Consider the following 22,834-nt stretch of genomic DNA (forward strand, 5'->3'; position numbering starts at 1 on the left):
GCGTCTGTGTGTTTGTGCGTCTGTGTGTTTGTGCGTCTGTGTGTTTGTGCGTCTGTGTGTTTGTGCGTCTGTGTGTTTGTGCGTCTGTGTGTTTGTGCGTCTGTGTGTTTGTGCGTCTGTGTGTTTGTGCGTCTGTGTGTTTGTGCGTCTGTGTGTTTGTGCGTCTGTGTGTTTGTGCGTCTGTGTGTTTGCGTGCGTGTGTATCGGGGAGTGGTGGTATAGTGGTTAGCACACTGCGTGATAAACTTGGCGATCCGAGTTTGAATCCAGCTCATGACCAATAAAAGTGACAGCAAACATTTGAACCGGTCCTGGGCCTCCCCTCGGTTGACTTAACTTCAATATGAATGTCTGGAGCGGGATGTTTAAATATCAGAACTGAGGAGACAATGGTGTGGTGTTGGCCACCCACCCGCTCGTGTGCCATGCCGGCCTTCTTAGGTGCTCGCTAACAGCACTTGTTCCAACAGTCTGTTAAGGCTATACGGGGGATCTTTGTCTTTTTGCATGTGTGTGCCGGTGTGTGTGTGTGTGTGTGTTGTCCAGAAAAAACAACCCCCTACCTCCTCGTTGGTGCCGGACCGCCATTCCCCATATGGCATTTGTAACCACCACAGCGGCCAAATGGGGGCTCTGGATGGAGGTGAGGGGCTGGTAACCCCTCCACCTTCAATTAATTACCACAAAACCACATCTAAAATATCTAATTAAGCTTGTGCCGGAGCCCCCGAGGGGACAGGCGTCTATGACGTCTCCTGGCCAAACCCCATTTGGCAGAGCCAGGAGATTGATTCTCTACCCTCGGGGCTCCTCCAGAAACAACGAAAAACCACTGCGGGTGGCCATGTGGAATGTTAGAACGTTCACTTCAGAGGAGAGGCTGCCACTCCTTTGTCGGAAGCTGGACCGGTACCGCCTGGATCTCTGTGGTAATCAGGAGGTCTGGTGGACCGGCTCTTGCTCCTGCCACCATGAGGGGTGGACAGTCCTCTACTCAGGGCAGGAGACTGCCAAACAACAGGGAGTGGCTCTTCTTCTGAACATAATAATGAAGGGGGCGTGGGAACATGGCGGTGAGGTGTGGGAAGCGGTAAGCCCCAGGCTACTTTGGGCTCGCCGTCCCATCAACCGGAGCCAAGGAGTGGTGGTCGTGGTTACTTATGCCTCCACCGAAGACGAACATCCATGGAGGGATGCAGGCAAGGCCAATGAGTCAGATTCCTTCTATGACCTCCTGTAACAAGTGCTAGCTAAAGTGACCCCTCGGGATAGAGTCATCTTGTTGGGCGACTTCAATGCCCGAGTTGGTCATGATGCTGGCACCTGGTCTGGAGTGATTGGAAGGCATGGGCCAGATCAGCTCAATAACAACGGTAGGAGGCTGCTAGATTTTGTGCAGCCCATGGGCTTGTAATTACCAACACGCTGTTCTGGCATCAGCGCATCCACACAACATCATGGATGCATGCAGGGTCCAAGCAAGAACATCTGCTGGACTACATAGTGACGGAACAGCGCATGCGAGCCCATCTCCTTGACACCAGGACCTACTGTGGAGCTGATCTGCCCACTGACCATCGACTTGTCATCTGTAAGATGTGCCTGCCATTCTTCCACTCCGGTGGTGGGTGTACACCCAGGACCCCATTCAAACCCAAGGTGGCCTGGTCTCAGCTAGCTGATTAAAGTTACAAGCGGAAATGTCATCATTGCTTGCGGCTGGGGTTGGCATCGTCCCCCACTACAGATGTCGAGGGGAAAAGGGCGAGGTTTAGGACTGTGGCTCATGCAGCTGCAATGGCTGCTTTGGGTACGCGGTCCAGACCTCCCCAGAGACCCTGGCTGACAGAGGAGGTGTTCAGGCTGGCTGAGAAAAAGCGCAGGCCCACTCTCATTGTCTACAGCATCCCACGTCAAAGAATGAGGAGGCTTACCGCAGCCTTCGCTCAGAGGTTCGGAGAGCCGTGAGGTGCTGCAAGGATGGTTGGTGGTCGCGGGTTGCTGAGGACATGGAGTCTGCCTCAATGGCCCGCGATCACAAATCGCTGTTTAACGCCATCTAAAAAGTAACTTGCAGCTCCACACCTATTACCATCATTAGGGGAAAGAATGGTGATCCAATCTCCGACCCCCAGGAACAGGTTTACAGATTTTCTGAGTATTTCTGTGATGTTCTAGGGAAGAAAAACTCCTCAGCCTGGAAAACATCGTGGGACAAAGTGGGGATGACCCTGTTGAGGCTGCGGTGTCTCAAATATTGGAAGAAGAAGTCACCCCCTGTGAGTGGCTGGCTGAGGTGCCAGCTGTTGAGGAAGTACTGAAGGCGATCCAGAGACTGAGACCAGGAAAGGCACCGGGCAGAGATGATCTCCAAAGTGAAATGCTGAGGGAGGGTGGCGTTTGTGCACAGACTGCCCTACATGACATTATAACAACAGTCTGGACCACTGGACAGATTCCACACGGATTGTTACAGTACAGGGGTATCTCCCTCCTCAGTGTGTCGGGAATGGTCCTGGCAAGGATTATTCAACATCGCCTTGCCAGGCACGCTGAGGAGAGGCTTGCGGAGCCACAATGCGGTTTCAGGAAAGGGCGGTCCAGCACAGATGCCATATTTTCTGTCCGTCTGCTACAGCAGAGGTGTAGGGAATTCCAACAAAACCTACATCTCTGCTTTATTGACTTGGTAAAGGTGTATGATACCATCAGTAGGCCTGGGCTCTGGGTCATTCTTCATGCTTTCGGAGTCCCTGACCCTCTGCTCACAATCATTATGGACCTTCATGATGGTGCGTGGGCCCGGGTAAAACTACGTGGCTGGGAGTCGGAGCCATTGGAGTGTGACAGGGATGTCCTCTGGCTCCCACATTATTTAACATATTTTTCGACCACGTAGTTCGGGAAGCCTTCAATGGCTGTACCGGGGGAATTTCCATCTGGTACAGATACAATGGGAGGCTGATCGATGCCCGGATGCGGTCAAGGGATGGCTCCTTATTGGTAAACCACGTTATGTATGCCGATGATCTTGTAATTGCTGCTCACTCGGAGGAGTTGGAGGCGCTGCTGCTGAACCTGGAGCGTGCCACTAAGAGATGGCGCCTTACCATCAGCCCCACCAAAACTAAGCACCTGCCCGGGTATTTTGAACCATTGGACACTCTACCCCCACAACTCCCAATTGGTGATGGGGCAGTTGTGGAGAGAATGGAGAGTTTCCCATACCTGGGCAGTGTGCTCATGATCGGCTCCGGTTTGACAGCAGAGGTCTCACTCCGAATCAGTCGTGCGGCAATATCTTTTCATCGGTTACATAACGCTGTGTGGAAGCTACCTGGTCTGTCGCTCCGCACGAAGCTTCAGGTCTTCTGGGCCACGGTCATTCCCTCCCTTCTCTACGCTTGCTAAACGTGGACCCCGCTAATGGGAAATCTTTTCTGGTTAGAAACATTTCGGCTGTCCTGCCTACGATTCATTCTGGGTTTAACCAGGTTGGATTGTGTGAGGAGCTCACAAATCCTTGAAAGATCTGGACAAAGTCCCATCAGTGAGCTCTTTCGGCAGGCAAGGCTGCGTTGGCTGGGTCATGTCGTCCGCATGCCCAGCCACCGCATTCTTAAACAGCTTTTGTTCGGCCGGATAGAGGGGGCTAAACGGGTGCGGCACGGGCTAGAGACGAAATGGAGTGATGTGGTATAGGAGGATGTGGAGCTGAGTGGACTTGCCGATGACTGGTACCAGCAGTGTCAAGATTGGCCTCTGTGGAGGATGTTCGTGAAGGACGCTACTGGACAGTTGGAGGCAGTCGCCCTCCAACAACAACGGAGGGCAGAGGAGCGACGCTCACAACAACAAGTGGAGCGCCGGGTGGCTAAAGCACAGCAAGTTGGCACAGTAGGGGGCACAGGTGGTGCATCAGCCAGTCATCTCAGTCAGTCGACCCGTGGTACCTGGATCCGTCCCATGACCTCCTGCCAGCAGGCATTCGACACTTCACGTGGCCTCAACGTGCACATAGCCTGGCACAAGCGTCGTGCTGACGTCACCGCCACTTAGTGTTGAATGGCGGTTGTTGTTGTGTGTGTGTTGGTCTCTGTGTGAGTGGGGTCATGGTTAGTGCACTGCACTACAAACTCAGCGACCTGAGTTCAATTCCTGGCTATGACTAGCATCAGTGGCATGTGATAATGGGGTCTCTGTGTGTGTGTGTATATATATGTGTGTGTATATATGTGTGTGTATATGTTGTGAACAAGGTGCAGCACTGTCGTTGCTCATTAGAAAGCGTCTGCAAATACCTAAGGATGATGGTTCCACATTCATCAGCCCAAAAAATGCTGCAAAACACGGATCCTGGGCATTGTTTTGAAAACATTTGTACGTGGAATGTCTAAAAACACAAGCAAGGACGTAAGGCTTTAATGGAATTCAACAACATCCTTCAGCGCCTCTGATTCACCACTTAATCTGATCCTGCCCGCTGGATGCTCTTGTCCACCAAACTTTCATGGGCATTTCAATGGTCTATAAAACGCGCATTGAAACCCCCGCGCAATTGCTTGCAGAACGAGCTCATGCAATATGCTTTCTCTCGATCCCGTGGCAATCGCAGCAGGGCTACGAATCGGCAGCCGCCACTCGTCAATGTGATTGTTGTCGCGCTCTTCCTTTCAAATCCTTTCTGAAAACAATTTGCAGATTTCATTTAGGGGTCCTTAAATGGTCATTTCATCATTGTGAATTTGCCCACCAATTGCGCCACTGTCCATTATGGGTCGTCTTGGATGTGGGTATCTTATTAGAGTTCAGTTTGTTCCATTGGTAATGTTTAATCGGTGATTGATGCACAATTCATTTGTTATTAATTGCATCAATTCAATTTAGCCACCCTTTCCCAAGCTCGTTTATTTTTGCCCAGATATTTTTCATTCACAGCGAATTGGATCAAATTAGATTTCTATGCCGAAAAGGGAACTCAACGCACATCGCACCTCCGATTAGCACGGTTGGCTATGTACGGTGCGAAATAAGTTAATTGTACAACTTGCTGCGTCAATTCAGGCATCTTAACGAATGACCATAGCCTCCCCCGACTTGCCCTCACTGTTAGATGAATCGCCATCGCTCCAGGTTCATTGTTCAATGCAAAATATCTTATTTTCTTTCCCGTTTTTTCTTGTCCCATTTATATTGTCTGTCTCGTCTGCTTTTGTCTCATCGGTCATATCTCATTCGCTTCCATCAGTCCAAGTACAGTGTTACTGTGTAGGTATATCATTTGCATGAATGGTAGTTTGTCGATTCTTACACACACAATTTAATGCATGGATTGTGGGCTTATGAATTGAATGTATACAATTAAGCATCACGGGCCAAATAATATACACATACATGAATATACACATACATATTCAAACTTCAATTGTTATCTGTAATACATCATTCATGGTAATTTAACCCTTGCACTTTACTCACGAGGGACAAGATGAAGGCAGTGGAGTATAAAAACAAACAACATTTAAAAAGCCATCATCTAGAGTAGATGTCTTTTTTTGAATTTTGAAGTTTTTTTATTCCTAATTTTCTTTTGATTCATCAAAGTTGCAGCCATATAAATTTGTTTCTCCCAATTAATTGTTTGCAGGCCAAAGCTTAAAAAACCCGAGCCCACTTTTGTTGCAAGGGTCAAAGCATTATTCATATTCCCCACTCGCCGGCTCCCTTCAAAGTGATTTTGATCAAGCAAAACAGGCTGCAAGCGGTAAATCTTTACCCAACTTGTCATACTAAAGTTCAATGCCAGCCTCAGTCTATAAGGTCGCCTTCAAACAAATAGCTCTTTAACCTTTGGATTCATTAGCAAGCGATGCTACCTTCCCCAGCAGGGCAACCACCCTTGAAGTTTTGTAACCAGGAGCGAAGGAAATGTCACCACAACGTTGGGTGCTTTGATACACAATTTTGTTGCACACACACAAAGACAAAGATTCCCCGTATAGCCGTTAACAGGCTGTTGGGGCAAGTGCTGTTTGTGCACACCTATGAAGTCCGGCATGGCGCACGAGTGAGGAGTGTGGCCAGCACCACATCCCGCCGTTTTTGTCTCCCCAATACTGATGTTTACACACTGCACCAGTTACTCATTTCAGGCTAAATCTACCTAGAAGAGGCCCAGAACCACTTCAGATTTCCGTCATAGGTCGGCGGGTTCATAGCTCAGCTGCGTTATAACCGCTGCACCACCACTCCCCACACATCCACACACACGCACACTTGCACATGCGCAAGCAGTAACAAGAGCAATTGTCATTCACCATTGAGTGGTGGTCACATCACCACAATGCCAGACGAGGTGCACTTTGAGGCCACGTGAAGCGTCAAAGGCTCCCCGACAAGAAGTCACGGGAGAGACCCAGGAATTGTGGGTTAGCTCACTGCGAGTACGGCCAAATGCACCAATTGCAAACCCCAATGTTGTGCCAACTCGCTGTGTTTGAGCTTTCTGGCGCTCTGATCATTGATGTGAGCATCGCTCCCCTGCCTTAGTTTGCTGATAGAGGACGGCTGCTGCCAACTGCGCCAGTAGCGTCCTTCACGAGCGTCCTCCACAGAGACCGATCTTGAGACCACGGGTGCCAGCCATCAGCCAATCCACTCCTCTGTAATCCCTGCCGTCACCTTAGATCTTCATGTCCGTTGAGCCCCCTTTATCTGGCCGAACAAGCCGCTTGACTGTACGTTTTGTTTCTACCAGATGCAAATTCAATTGATGCAGCCGTGGAAGGCTTTTAAAAAAAAAAAGATGCTACATAGTGTAGGAGACAGAGGACATCACTGTTGCACTAAGGTGAACATGGAATGAGTCTAATTCATGGTTATGCAGCTTTACCTGGCCCTGCTTACCTTCAGGGAGTCCCAAAGCATGGATCACAACCAAAACACATTGTCTCTTGATTGTATCTTAGGTCTTAACTACGTCAATAAAGCAGAGATGTAGGTTCTGCTGAAGTCTTGACACCTCTGCTGTAGCAGACAGACAGAGAATTTGGCATACATGCAGGACCATCTCTGCTTTAAACGACACTGGGGCTCCAACACCGTGACCTTTGCATTCCGAAGCAAAGCGTTTTCAAATTATATTTGCCATGATATTTCCTGGCACACTGAGGAGGGAGATGCCCTGGTGTGGTACCCCCATCTTACAGAGGGGACCACCAGGGCATCCTCTCAAGCCTGAAGCAACCAGCATGTGGCCCAGCCAGCTGTAATATGATACAGATCAGCCTGTACAAAATCGCCACCCTGCCTCAACAGGAAGTCATATTTGCCCAGCGCTTTATCTGACCTCGGATCGCTCTTCGCACCTACTTTGCAAACAGCATATCAGATGTGCTGCTTCTGCGGCCGTCCGGAACGTTCTTCCTTTCCGATATTAGGAAGCTACTGGAGCTACGCACTTTTAAATAATCTAGATTGAAACTCATTTTGTTGAGAACTGCTTTTTCGTGTTTAGTTTGTTGACCTTCCCCCACACCTCCGATTAGCACGGTTGGCTATGTACGGTGCGACAGACGTTCAGCAGACGTACATACGAGCCACTCTCAGGGGGCAGCTACCTCCTCCAGAATTTGACGATCTGCGGTACAAGAAGGGTCAACCTCCCCTTGCCCCGTTAGGCCGTTTGGGTTGAGGGGCTTCGCCCTTCCTCGAAGAAATGCTCAGCAAAGTGGCAGACCTGATCTTTTGGAGTCAGAGAACAGATTTATATTCTTCTCCTTCAGGTCGTCAATTGCAATGGTTACTGAAAGTTACTCTTTTGACGGAATTAATTCGTGACGTCCCCGGAAATGCATGGCTGCCACTCGTTCTTGCAGCGACGAATGCCTCTCGGGACCTTCTTGAGCAGAGGCTGTGGTAAGCCTTTTCAGTCGTAAGGGGGTGGGATATTTCGTTGGCAACGTACGTACGTTGAACTTGTTCCGCACCGCACGTAGCCAGCCGCGCTAATCGGAGGTGCGGCAAGTAAGGCACCCGCCACTTTCGCTCACCTGGCAAGAACACATCCTCTGTCAGCTGGGATTTCTGAGAAGATCTTTGCTGGATACCTTGCGCAGACACGGCAGCTGTATGAGCCATGGTTCTGAACCTCGCCCGTTTCTTCTCAGATACATAAGGAGGGGGTGGGAAGCCAACCTCAGATGCAAGCTGCACACCACACACACACACATGCATTGCACACAAGGCGATATAAGAACATTTTGTAGACCACATTAATCATGTACGTTTATTGTAAGGCTGCCGCATGGTGTACATGGCATAGTACTTTGCACTTTATTATGCAACGGTCACCAACATCAGTACATGTCCCTCGTGTAGTGACACAGGCGCTCACACACCTGAGCTTCCCGGAGGAGTAGGTGCAGTCTGCACACGTGGCTTGTCTCTGGCTGTAACCACTTTCCTCATATTTGCAAAATGACTTCTTAAGGAATTGGCGGAGCACTGAATGGTCATTCCAGAACATGAGGCTGGGAGACTCATTAAGGGTTTTCGTGAGGAAACGCATTATTTGTATGTCATGCTAACATGATTTTATTGTATAAAAAGTTATCTTAGTGTCAACTTTGAACATTTTGTGCTCTTGAACCCATTAAATCACTTGATCGACTATTATGGTTGGCAAAATGAGAGTTTCTCATAAGCGATATCGATTGCGAAATTTTCCCCCACGCTTGCGCAGATTGGCATTCAATCACGAACATCCAGAATCCCACCGGAACCTCGTGACCCGCTCCTGTCAACGAGACCACAACGCCCGCAAACCCTCAGAGTCCTCCACTGGCTCATCATCCAATTCCGATTGAAATTCAAGCTTGTCCTCACCATCTTCAACATCCACCATGGACTTTCCCTTTGACATCTCTCCCCCTCCTCTGCTCTCAACTCACTCTTCTCCTCCTCCCCACGCACTCGACGACCGAGGCTTTCCGCCAAATCCTCCAGTCAGCGGGAGGTCACTCCTTCTCTGCTGCTGCCCATGTAGTCTGGAACTCCCTCCACCTGGCCATCTGTGCTGCCGACTCCCTGCCCCTGGTTCACGTAAAGCCTCCAGACCTTCCCTACTGCCTGTGCCTCGAATATCAACCCCTCGAATATCAACCCCTCGAATATCAACCCCTCGAATATCAACCCCTCGAATATCAACCCCTCGAATATCAACCCCTCGAATATAAACGCATCGATAGATGCGTGCATCTCCTTGTGTTTGGCGGTCCCTCGTGATGCGTCTGTCCTACTTTCTGTACATCATCTTGAGATGCAGCTGCATTGTTGAGATTCGATGTAAACTCCGAATTGTAGGTGTATTCCCAACATACGTGTGTGGTCTGTGTGTGGACAATACGGGTGTGCATATTTGGCGCGTGTTTTGCATGCGTGTGCGTGTTTAGCGCGTGTGTGTGTGTGCGCGTACATTTTTGACATGTGTGTAAATGTGCATGTTTGGGTCTTGCGCGTGTGCATCCATCTGTTGTTTGATGCGTGTCTATACGTCCGTGTTTGGTTTGTGTGTGTGCGCAGGTTTGCCTTTTGCACGTGTTTGATTTGTGCGTGTGCGTACGCACGTATGGTGTGTATGCGCGTGTTTGTCTTTGTGTGTTTGCTTTGTGTGCACCGTTTTTGTTTATGCGTGTCTGGATTGTGTATTCATGTGCGCGCGTGTTTGCTATGTGCGCGCGTCTGGCTTGTGCGCGCTCGCGTGTTGGTTCCTAGCCAGTGCTCGCTAACAGCACTTGCCCCAACAGTCCGTCAAGGCTATACAGGGTATCTTCGTCTTTGTCCCCAGCTGGTGGGCGGCATGCTGCAGTTCTGCTTCCACACCTTCGTGCAGTCGCAGACGCTGTCCGTGGAGTTCCCCGAGATGATGTCGGAGATGATCAACGCCCAGCTGCCCCGCGTGCTCGCCGGCATGGCCAAGCCGCTGCTCTTCCATGGCAAGCGAGTGTGACGGCACGTGGGCTGCCCCCGTTGCGCCGCCGCCGTCGTCGTCGTCGTCGTCGTCTTGCCCAACGAGCGGGGCTCCGACGGGGCCAACACGTAACCAGACGCTTGCCCCTTAAGGGCGACCTTGGAATTGGACCGCCACACACTTTGAGTTTTTTTTTTTTTCCGCCCGATTACAAATGATATTTTACGTGGGCGGAGTGTGTGTGGCCCGGTTCCTGAACTGGCTTACGGTGGCGGGGTTGTGGTTGCCCAGTGCACTAGCACAGCAGCTCTGGTTGACACCAGACAGCTCTGCCTCAACGATCCCACACAAAACTCTTACTTTTTTTTTACCTTATACAACTGCTTTCCTGTAGCCACGCCTGCGCCATTGGCCCACTGCGGCCGCCTCCAGAAGCCACATCTCGCAGCCAGCCCCGCTGACGTCACCCCTTACGGTTACCCCTCGACGGCCTCCATAGCCAATCCTCCTTCAGGTGTCCCCTTGAGCTGTCAATGTTTTGCTGGACAACGCCATCCTAGAGAAAAAACGCTCGCTGTGGGTCACCTTCCCCTCCCAGAACGGTCCCGCCTTCCGCGGCTGCTGTCGACGCAACGCTTTCGTCCGTTTGCCGCGTCTCGCGTTGCCGCGTTTCTGTGACCGCCGGGGAACGAGGCAGCTTGGATCACAAAAGTGGGCCATTCGGGGCTCAGCCTTGCGATTCCCCTTGGTAGCTTCGTCCAGCCGGCCCGGCGTTAAGCGACCCCCATTCCCCCTCCCCCCCCCACTGTGCATAAGCGAAGGCCGCGGGTTTTCACGCGGTTGTTCTCGGAGCCGGTCGCGATGTCACGGGGTCACCGTTGTAACCGGATTCGTCCTTGGTGCAGTCCCTCGCGTAGCCGTGTACCTTTTGTGAAATTACAATAATGGATATTAGTTTGGAAAAGCCTTACATATCACCTTGCATTGCATGTGATCATGGCTATGTTGTCAGCAAATTCTGAGATAGATAATATCTTCTCCAGTTTAACTCTCAGAAAATGTCTCCTAATGTCGTCGTGAATTTTCTTGGTGTGAGATTCTCTTCTATTCACTCCTCTTCTGCTTTGTGTTGTGTCGCTTTCTTCACGCAATCTCGCCATATCTGATCCATCTCTACAAATGGGTTCATTAAGTTCTATATATATTAGTAAGGCTTTGGATTTTCGGGCTTTGGGTGACTTATCAGTTTACAATTGCTTAAATGCATTTTCATATAAAACAAAAGCAAGGCATATTGTCTTTTTTTACGTGATCACTAGTAGAAATATGTTTATTTGCCTTTGAAGATCTGCATTGATTTCCTCCATTGGTTTCACGATTGTATCTGTTGTCTACTGCAGTGCTGTCATCAGGGGCAGAGCCAGGATTTTGACTTTGGGGAGGGCTGACTTCAATATTCTGAGATATCCAGTGAATGTTTTCCAATGGGCGCCACAAATGTATAAAACAAATGTATTGGATTTGAACGCGGAGTTTATTAATAGGTCGGAGCCGCTGATGTGGCTAATAAGTTCGAAAGGCTGCCGCTCAAGCAGCCTGCAGGGCAGCACACGAGGTGGCAGCCTGCAGAGTAGCACAAGGTGGCAGCCTGCAGGGCAGCACACGAGGTGGCAGCACACAAGGTGGCAGCACACAAGGTGGCAGCCTGCAGGGCAACACACAAGGTGGCAGCCTGCAGGGCAGCACACTAGGTGGCAGCCTGCAGGGCTGCACACGAGGTGACAGCCTGCAGGGCAGCACACAAGGTGGCAGCCTGCAGGGCAGCACACGAGGTGACAGCCTGCAGGGCAGCACACGAGGTGGCAGCCTGCAGGGCAGCACACAAGGTGGCAGCCTGCAGGGCAGCACAAGGTGGCAGCCTGCATTTTGCAGCAGCCGGATATCCGGTTATCCCGATTACCGACTTTCCCAAAATTTCAGGGGGGGCTGAGCCCCCCCCAGCCCCCCCTGTGGCTCTGCCCCTGGCTGTCTTGCATTCTAAGGGCTACTCTTTGTGATTTACTAGTTATTAAACCTTTTCACCCTTCCATACTCCCATTCGTTGTTGGAAGAACTTCACTTATATTCATATTCTTAGCTCTTTCGGTAAAGTCACGTTGAAGGGAAACAATAAAATAATAAAATATATATTAAACAATAAAAATTCTCACGACGTTTCGACCATAACACCTGATGATGACCGTTTGCGTTATGGTCGAAACGTTGTGAGAATTTTTATTGTTTTATATATTTTTTATTATTTTATTGTTTCCCTTCAACGTGACTTTACCGAAAGAGCTAAGAATATGAATTACTGCAGTCACGAAAGCTTTAAATCAAAACTTCACTTATCTTTGTTTTGTAAGTTAAGAACTCAATGAACTCGAGGAAATTATTGAAGAACTTAAAATAAGAGAAGTTGTGCTCCAGGTAAAAATTAACGAAACTAAATTCACAGACAACAAATTTGCCGAAACAAAATAAAATAATTGTTGGAGAAACACGACTGGAAAATGCAAGAAAATATCCATATCCAGGTAAAATTATCGACGTTATAAATTATGAAATAACAAGGGGGAATGAGAGCAGGTTGGGAGTGCATATGGATTATTGAATTTTATCATAAAGAGGAAACTATTAAATATGTTTATATCACCTGCTGTGATCAGAAACACGGACAAAGTAACTGGGACAGGAGCCGAAAAGTGAGCAAGGATGCATGGAGAGATGCATGTTGGGAACTATGCAGAGGAACAGACTGTCAAAAAGAGTCATCAGGATTGGCAGGACACGTCACTAGAAGGGACGATTGTGGGTGGTCGAGACTGGTGATGGAATGTTCGCCACGGTAGGGGTCTTGCCCGAGAGGGAGACCAACCACCGTGAGGCGAGAGCAATGAGGTTAGCTCATGTGCCGGAGTGTGAAGGATTGTGGCATCACGGGACCAAGGGGAGTTGCGAACACACGTGGAGGCTTTTGATTTAAAGCTTTCGTGACTGCAGGGATTCATCTTCTTGGTTCTTTCGGTAAAGCCACGTAGAAGGGAAATAGTAAAATAATAAAAATTAAACATAATAAAATAAAATTATCACGACGTTTCGGCCACAACACAAGTAGCCGTCTTCAGGTGGAGCACTGTCTTTCCGACAGTTCTGTTTCTTCACCTGAGGACGGCTGCTTGTGTTAATGGCTGAAACGTCGTGAGAATTTTATTTAATTATGTTTTATTTGTATTATTTTATTATTTCCCTTCTGCACGACTTTACCGAAAGAATCAAGAAGATGAACACGTAGAGGCCTTTAATGCAACAGTGGATAGAACGTGGCTGACGACTATGACAGTGATTTACCTTGCGTGTAGCCGTGGAAAGTAGTTAGGTAAAGTGTTTGGGGAGGCTGAGCTCATGGGTTCTCATGGCTCATGACGCGTCGGGACATGTATCAGACATGCACCAGACATGTATCAGCGCCGTGCTGTTGTTCCTGTGCCATTCCTGGGGCACTTAACCCGCTCAACGATTGTCCCGTTCCACAGCCAGTGTCCACCATCCTCCCACAGCCACCACACCGCCTTGCCCTGACACAGTGGTACAGTTAATGTGTTTATGTTGAACTTCTTTCGCGCCATACGTAGCCAACCGTGTTAATCGGAGATGCTGTCCATTGACCCATTGCGGAGTCGGCGTTCATCGCTGGGTTGTGCTGTTGTAAAGTGTGGGCTCAGTGTGGGGAAACTTGCTTCGTCCGGGCACTGCATGGCTCCAGTTCTGGTGCAGGACGAGCTGCACGGCACGGGTTCCCATCCCAGTTCTCCGTGAGCCATTCGGCTCCGTAGGCTCGGCCCCTCGCTACCGCTCCATGGCTATCGCAAAGGTCGAGGAGCGATCTAGAAAAAATGCACTTTGTGAAAAGCAGGCATGGGTTACAGTGAGGGAAAAAAGTATTTGATCCCCTGCTGATTTTGTACATTTGCCCACTGACAAAGAAATGATCAGTCTATAATTTTAATGGTAGGTTCATTTGAACAGTGAGAGACAGAATAGCAACAATAAAATCCAGAAAAACGCATGTCAAAAATGTTATAAATTGATTTGCATTTTAATGAGGGAAATAAGTATTTGACCCCTCTGCAAAACATGACTTAGTACTTGGTGGCAAAACCCTTGTTGGCAATCACAGAGGTCAGACGTTTCTTGTAGTTGGCCACCAGGTTTGCACACATCTCAGGACGGATTTTGTCCCACTCCTCTTTGCAGATCTTCTCCAAGTCATTAAGGTTTCGAGGCTGACGTTTGGCAACTCGAACCTTCAGCTCCCTCCACAGATGTTCTGTGGGATTAAGGTCTGGAGACTGGCTAGGCCACTCCAGGACCTTAATGTGCTTCTTCTTGAGCCACTCCTTTGTTGCCTTGGCCGTGTGTTTTGGGTCATTGTCATGCTGGAATACCCATCCACGACCCATTTTCAATGCCCTGGCTGAGGGAAGGAGGTTCTCACCCAAGATTTGACGGTACATGGCCCCGTCCATCGTCCCTTTGATGCGGTGAAGTTGTCCTGCCCGCTTAGCAGAAAAACACCCCCAAAGCATAATGTTTCCACCTTCATGTTTGACGGTGGGGATGGTGTCATTGGAGTCATAGGCAGCGTTCCTCCTCCTCCAAACACGGCGAGTTGAGTTGATGCCAAAGAGCTCCATTTTGGTCTCATCTGACCACAACACTTTCACCCAGTTGTCCTCTGAATCATTCAGATGTTCATTGGCAAACTTCAGACGGGCATGTATATGTGCTTTCTTGAGCAGGGGGACCTTGCGGGCGCTGCAGGATTTCAGTCCTTCACGGCGTAGTGTGTTACCAATTGTTCTCTTGGTGACTATGGTCCCAGCTGCCTTGAGATCATTGACAAAATCCTCCCGTGTAGTTCTGGGCTGATTCCTCACCGTTCTCATCATCATTGCAACTCCACGAGGTGAGATCTTGCATGGAGCCCCAGGCCGAGGGAGATTGACAGTTATTTTGTGTTTCTTCCATTTTTGAATAATCGCACCAATTGTTGTCACCTTCTCACCAAGCTGCTTGGCAATGGTCTTGTAGCCCATTCCAGCCTTGTGTAGGTCTACAATCTTTTCCCTGACATCCTTGGATAGCTCTTTGGTCTTTGCCATGGTGGAGAGTTTGGAATCTGATTGATTGATTGCTTCTGTGGACAGGTGTCTTTTATACAGGTAATAAGCTGAGATTAGGATCACTCCCTTTAAGAGTGTGTTCCTAATCTCAGCTCATTACCTGTATTAAAGACACCTGGGAGCCAGAAATCTTTCTGATTGAGAGGGGGTCAAAATACTTATTTCCCTCATTAAAATGCAAATCAATTTATAACATTTTTGACATGCGTTTTTCTAGATTTTGTTGTTATTCTGTCTCTCACTGTTCAAATAAACCTACCATTAAAATTATAGACTGATCATTTCTTTGTCAGTGGGCAAACGTACAAAATCAGCAGGGGATGAAATACTTTTTTCCCTCACTGTACGTTAGACTATTCTAAATAGAAATAAAAATTGTTACTTTTGTAATTTTCCACCAAGCATTTTTTGCACAAATACGACTGGAATCTGAATTGAACAGGTGACATCGCAGAGCGCGCGAATATTCAGTTTGTGTTGACCCCGTGACGCCGCGACTTGGTTATGATAAAAAAAAATGTGGTCGTGAACTCCCAGGCCTGTCTTCCAAGCTCACTGGGAGTCGGGTCATTCCGGTACCGTGGGGTAAACGTGCTGAGCCGGCAAGCCTGGTCCAAGCACCTGGCCGGTATGCTTCGGCGTGCTCCCTCCGCTTTTTGAGCCGGTGGTTTATTACGCTAGGTGAATCTGGTTTTGTTTACCACTGAACTGAGAGTCGGATAGCGTTATTGATTTTGTGTCTGGTCGAAAGACTTCATCAATACCTGACGCGCTTAACTAAGTGGAGGGCAGAATGCAGCACTAAGGTACCTGAGACACCAAGGTTAACGCGGTGTGCCGTGCGTCTGCTGTGGAAAACTCAACGAAGTGACTCGTGCCGTTCCTTGATCTTCTCTTCTGAGCATCCAGTCTCCATCTCATTCCTTTCACTTCTTTTTATTTTGCCAATTAATTTTTGCTCGTAAAATTAACAGGTGACGTTACGTTAATCTGAATTTGGACGCATTTTAAGATCATGTAATTAATGGGATATTTTTGTTTCATTTTTTGCCTTTTAGGAGTGTTTCTTTTTCCAATATACCAGTGGTTGTTATCATACATGATCTAGAAAGGCATAGCAACATCGACTAAAAGCACTTTTGCGACTTATTAAATAAATTATCTTAATAATTACAGTATGCAGTCGAGTCCCTTTCGCGATAAAAATCAAGGCTCACTGCTGCACACACAAGTCAGGGCACGTATGAAATCGCCAGAGGAATTGGTGCTAATGGTAACATTGTTTCCGGGGGAAAGTTTTTTTTTAGATGTATTCCATGGTAATTTATAGTCAGTTTAACACGTAAGCTTTCGCAACCAATATTATCCATAATAGAGGGGTTTTTTTTTGGGTTTGATCGCGTACATATAAATGTTTCGTTAAACCTGCCACCACCCGACACAGACAGTAAGGTTTGTCACCTAAACAGAACGTGCCAATTCGTTACTAGTACAGCACACCGGTGTGTTGGAGAATAAATCCATTGAATTTAAAATTTGAGTAGGACCTTTCACCAGTAATTACAACTAGTATCATCAGGTGATGATGATGCTAGTTAATGATTGTCGTCAAGTGTTTTTTTTTACATATCTTTTCAAATATATATTTTTTAAATATATAAATTGTATTCCCTTAATTTATTCGGCAAGTTATAAGAAATACGACTGCAAATATAGAGCCCAACTGACATCACCATTGTCCATTCCTCTCCGTGGTTTAAGTGCAGCCTCAGTTGTGCCTTTGCTTTTTATTGTTCACCTGTGCCGAGCCATACCCAGGCCAGGAGCAGGGGCATCAATTTTGGTGGCGCTCAATGCTGGCAATAAAACAAGGCGTCTATTCAAATGAATCTTTACAGCCTTCTCCACAGTCGCTGATTACACATGGCTCCTTTATGGAATGGGACAGCTGTTGGACGTAAACCGGGATTTATTACGTAATTCCACTCCGTTAGTATTTAACGCAACGGTTACTTATGAAGCAGTACACAGGCCATCGATCACGCCATCTCTGCGCCGCTGCGGCGAAGCGGTGGATTTCGGTAAAAGATTTTGAGAGCGCGGAATTAAGCTCTCCCGCGGAACTTTGGCCCTGTGCACCTTCTCCAAGGTTGTAGCGCGTGTCTATCAGGTTACGCCACATGTTGTCCGGAACGATGTCCTGCGCCTTGCTCCACGTAATCGAAGCTTCTTCAGGAAGCGGAGATGATCCCAGAGTGCGGAGCTGGAAGCCTGGAGCAAAACGTCAGACATGCACAACAACGCATGGCACAACAACGTATGGCACAACCTGAAAACGCATTGGAGAGCCGCACAGCACATTAGCGAGAACCTACGCAGTTGTCCGGTACAGCCGGTTCATCTGCCAGTTTTCTTCCACAGCGCCCACAATTATTATGGTCGGTGGCTGCACACCATTTCACCATCACAGCCAGGTCCCCTGTCTTGACAAACTGCGTGATGATGATGATGGTGTTGCGGTTTTTATTTGTCAGTACAAAATGTGTGAATTAGGTGTCGAAAACAACAGTCGCACCAACATGCAGTAATCTGGAGTTTCTCCACTGCAGATATTAAAAAGATCGTGACCTTCAATGTGGGTTTGGAATGCACCCATATGTTGTTGTTGAGGTGCCTTTCCTGAAGGTATTAGCATCTAAGGACACGTGTGTGACCCTATCAATTTGATGGCTTAACATTTTTGGATGTTTGATTTTGGCCTCGTGTCTTCGGTCACTTCGCTCGTTTTCTTTCGTTCCTCGAGTGTTTTGAGTTTCCCTCTTTTCGCTTTGTAAGTGTAAACAATGATGATACAACTTTGAAGTCTTGTAAGTCTTAAAAAAACGATATGAGACTTTGATCAAAACGTTACAGACCCGATTTGGGCAATGGGTGCAATGCTTGTGGTGTTTGGCAGGATTTTCTGAGGGTTGCAGCCCAGATAAAAAAAATTTCCGGCTGGCATAGGTGTTGGTTGGCCGGGCTTCATAATTTATTAAAATGTTTGCATTTCAGACACGGTGGAAAAAAAATTGTTTGGCTTTGTCGGATATTTCAGCTTAAAAGGTTAATCCCTCTCTGTGACTTTTCACACAGCTGTAAAACATTTTCTGCAAAGGGTTGAATGCCCCAATTGCCTGCACCAAATACTTAATACTCGAGGGTTTTGTTTTGCTGTCAAAAAACATCGTCTAATGTTCATCTGCTGCCAAGTAAAAACGAGAAGTTTTGTGTTCATATGAAATGTAAAAAAAACCCAGCGTGACAAATAATTTCTATCTGTCAAAATGACAACAAAGTATGTATTTTTCTCCTCTCTGTTTCATTTAGTGGAGCCCACAGTGTTTAATGTGGTCCCTGGCACGAATTGAAGAGTGAGCAAAGAATATACATTCATGCTGGCCAAATGCTTCGAGGCGTTAGCTCCTCCGCAATGCAGACTCCACTTGAGGGGGGTGGGGAGGGCCCGGCCCTCCCCTCCCTCACCATTTGCTGCCGGGAGGCATTTTAATGTTTTATGGGCCATAGCAGCCGGACATTAAACGCTTAAGTGGACAAGTTGAGTTGACCTGCTAGAATTTTTTTTTTTAACAAGCTCGAAGATGTAGTCCAATATCCGATCTATAAAGGGGATATTCACATTCTAAAATCGTATGCCTCTCATCCCCCCTCGCCCAGGTCAAGACGCTCAGTGGATGCCACCGACCCGAAACCCCATGCATCACCGCAGCCTCTCTTGAGGCAGTCATAGGAGCAAGGTGTTCCAACTTTGTTTTTTTTTATTATTTTCGTTGCCACACGAGGGCATTTCTTTTGTATCACTGCTGTCACCGGAATCGTCGCCCCGCATCCCCTGGACCTTTTGACGTGGGAAGTGGCAAACGGCCGCGGTCGTTTTTTCTCTTTTGAGCCCTGCGATGGTCGACGCCGGCGATGGTGGTGGTGTCGCCGTCTCCAGCGCATCGCGCTTGCTGCTAGTACCCCCACCCCGGGGAGCCCTTTCCCTGCCCAGTGCCTCGCTCTTATCAAGCAAGTGTATATGGCCTATGCGGTATTTGTGTGCGTGTGTGTGTGTGCACTCTGCCGATGAATGTACAGAGCCGAGGTTTAATCTGCTCTCATTAGCATGCATTTGTATAATAATTGAAAGCAATCATATTACATCATTGTTCATTCGCGAAGGTAAATTAGCACTTATTCAGTATATATATACACGCACATACACAGGGTGCACATTATCCCACAGTACAGTGTTTCAGCTCGTGGACTGTTTAGTACTCTTTGCTGTATATTGCCGATGTACCTTTCGTGTCGTTGGTATCCTGCGGGCTTTTCCAAACGTTGTAAATGCGATCCCCTTCCGAAAGGTATCGACCATACACGGGAGAGACTCTTCTGCTGTGTGTGTGTGTGTGCGGGCTCCTGTGTGTTTTTTATTCAGTGTTTCAGACGAGTGCAATTTTTTTAAGGCCCCTTCACGACCCCGAGTGAGAGTCGTGACAGCTAGGTGTTTTTTTGGGGAAGGTCACTCAAGACACGCGGTCACCTTGCATTACCTGATTCACACCACCCCCAGTGTAACGGACGGAGTGATCACACTCACAAGGGGGTGAAGGGTACTGAGAAAACGAGATGGCTTCACTTCAAACCGCGTGCGTGCGCACACACACACACAGTCCCCGGAAAAGTTCATGGGTACAAGATGTAAAATCTGCTCAGTGTGGCTTGGAGGGTGAACTCTGTTATGAACAGTGGTCTGGTTAGGATAAATGTTCCACAACAGCACAAGCCGATGTAGGCCACTGTGTTGTTTACTTTGCCTCTCAAGGGGCACTCTTGTGCGCTTTGGAATGAAGATAGCACCTGTGCTGGAACTCAGCCACTGGGGGTCTGTCGCGGGTTGTCGGACACCCCCCAAAATCTCATTTATGTCTTAAGAGGCACCCATAACACGTGTTGGACAAAGTCATGGTATTTTTGTGTCGTTTTTTTCTCCCTTCAGCAAGGTGGCATAAATGCCGAGTGGGCTGATGACAGGAGCCTTCAAGTGCACAGTAGTGCGCAAACAGTAGACTTGGTACAATACTGAGATCAGTAGCCAGAAGTTTTGTAGATTTTAGATAATGACAGTGCAGTAGAACTGCACTTATTTACAGCCATTTTCACCGTGATTCCAATTATCTGTGGCACCATGCTGTAACTAATAACCACCAGAAAAATGTTTGCATAGAGGACGCCACAAACTTAAAAAATGTGGCTGAGCCCCTTAAAATGTTGCCCCCCCCGCCCCCCTTGAGTGTGATTACAAACATAAAGTACATATAAAGTCGCTGTATATAATAATAATAGATAATAATAGATAATAATAGAACATACATTTCAAATGTTTACCCGTGGAAATCCTCCACCAGTCTTCAAGAGTTTTTGTTTCATCCGAATTCTGGGAGGTTTGGCCAAGTTAACTTTTGAGTGTTTTTATTTGTGATGTGTGGGAGGAAACTGGAGTGCTCAGAGAGAGCCCATGCATACTTGGAGACAACACTACAAAGATGAGGCCGAATCGTACTTGCTGCTCTGTCTTTTAAAGGCAACTTAGTTGCCCAGAGACTGGTGCCTGAATGTATTATTCCTGTATAGCAGTACCTTTACAACTGTGACACTCAAAGGTTAGCAGGTATTGGGAGATACTTTGTTCGCGAACTAAGTAGTACTCATTGCTTACAAAGGTACGACGTTGTCGCTTAATTTCTAGCGATAGGAATGATTATGAAACGAGGAATGTGTGTAAAGTAGGACTTCGAGAAAATACGCAACACTTGTATTTTCTGTCTGTGAATGAGATTGTCTATATATATTTTAAATCTTCTATGTAAAGCATTTATTTTTGGTTAAAAAAATGGAAATCGGCATTTTTTTGGTTTCTGGTATAAATTTTAAGTGTTTGCTACTTGTCTTCTGTCATCTTCATAAAGCTCTTAAGAAAATAATTAAAAAGACACGTGCGACTTATTTAAACACTTATCACGGTGAAGCTTTATGCATTTATTGCCAAAGCATTACATTTGTTGGAGGGCATTTGTGAACTTCATTTGAAAGTCTTTCGGTATTCTTACCCATCTGATGTTTGTTACAACACCTACGGACTATCACGTAACAACAGTTCTATCCGCCGTTCATTTGGTCGCTCTTCGCAAAAGCGTGCCACGTTTGGCGCTAAGATGTGATCGTCATTCAGCAAGCACTTCGACTCGTGTAAAATCTTCCCCCGGGCTAGCCCACACCAACACTCGCTGCATGCTCGCCTGCCCTCATGCTCACGTTGGCCTAACCCTGGCTGTCCAACTATCGTGGGGAAAATAATCCTCCATCCCCCCCCCCCCCCCCCCCCGTGCGCCCACATGGAATGGCTCAAATCTGCATGCCGCATGCTCTGCCGGCCGAGGACGTTCCAATCGATGAGGGAGATTCCAAACTGAGAATGGGGAGGACGAGATGTTTGGGCGGTCCGATAACAGCATCCGACTTCTAATCCGCTGCCACCTCTAACCCCGACCCAGAACCTCAACGGCGTTTTGCGTTTAACTGTGGTATGCAAACCGAACCAAGTTTATGCACCTTTGCGTAAATTTGAGTCTTGCCTTTCAAGAAAAAAAACAATTCCAAGGCTCTTAACGCATCGTTCTGAGATGGATTTATTGTGTTCGATATGCTTTGGATGTCTCAGTAATAGTGTCCTGTGTTTATTGTTCGCCTTTGTCTCGTGTTTATTAACGGAGGGGTTATTTGTGTTGCTCATAAACAGCAACTCTGTCAAGCTGCTGTTTTGTGCCTGCATACAGTAAACTATTTGTCAAAACTTCTAATTGTTGAATTTCTCTTTGTTGGTTTATTTTTAATGTATATATATATTTTCCCTGCTATGCGTGTGCGCGTGTTTTGTGTTCAGAAACAATGTTGGCTTTTGATTCTGCTTCAAAGTTATTTTTTCTTCATTTAATTATCGCTATAATTATCACCAAAATGCGAGAAGACCAGCTGTCAGGATGGATATTTAAAACCTAATTTATTAACCCCAACTGCTCTCGAAACAACAAATGATCTCATCCTAGATTTTACAACACCAGTCGCGCAACTCCGATAAGCACGGTTGGCGATGTACGGTGCGAAATAAGTTCAACGTGCGTAGTGACGGCGTCCAAGTTTACACGTGTATTTTTAATTTTTAATCCGCAAAACTCCCGTCTTTTCATGCGGCCTTATTTACGGCCACAATTTCGGCTTTTTGCAGAAAGTGGCGCTAAACTCGGCGTTCCTCATTTGGTGTGAGGCCATCTCTTTTTTTTAACCTAAATTAAAAACACCGACTTGGTCATTTTTCGAAAATAATGGCCATTGAGACTAGGTTTGGGTACATCGGCGGTGTAAGCTAATGAGTGCGCGCGCGCATGCATGGATATGCGTTAAAGAGCCGTCTCGCGCGTTCGTGGGTCCGTCTCGCGCGGACGATTAACCCACCTAAAACGGTAGCGCGAACAAAACCTGTGGAAGGCCGTGTCTTGGTCTCGTGGACTCTTCATCAAGGGCTCGAACAAATGGCGTT

General features: G+C 47.5%; 1 protein-coding gene across 3 annotated transcripts in view; it reads left to right on the forward strand.

The window, feature by feature from the left end:
• The window catches only part of LOC103091784 (mineralocorticoid receptor), a 131,980-nt gene extending 109,883 nt beyond the window's left edge, over window positions 1–22,097 (forward strand). Inside the window, exons 8-9 of one of the 3 annotated variants that reach the window (XM_076067781.1) lie at window positions 9,848–9,995; window positions 18,913–22,097. In XM_076067781.1, the coding sequence (XP_075923896.1) occupies window positions 9,848–9,995; window positions 18,913–18,974 (210 nt within the window). In that variant the 3' untranslated portion in view covers window positions 18,975–22,097. Of the gene's footprint in view, window positions 1–9,847 lie in introns of all 3 variants that reach the window. The other 2 variants (XM_076067782.1, XM_032956467.2) reach the window with 2 other exon arrangements.
• Window positions 22,098–22,834: the final 737 nt, after the last annotated feature.

Source organism: Petromyzon marinus, chromosome 18 (genome assembly GCF_048934315.1).
Source record: "Petromyzon marinus isolate PM22_M1 ecotype Great Lakes invasive population chromosome 18, UKy_Petmar_22M1.pri1.0, whole genome shotgun sequence".
Lineage (NCBI taxonomy): Eukaryota > Metazoa > Chordata > Hyperoartia > Petromyzontiformes > Petromyzontidae > Petromyzon > Petromyzon marinus.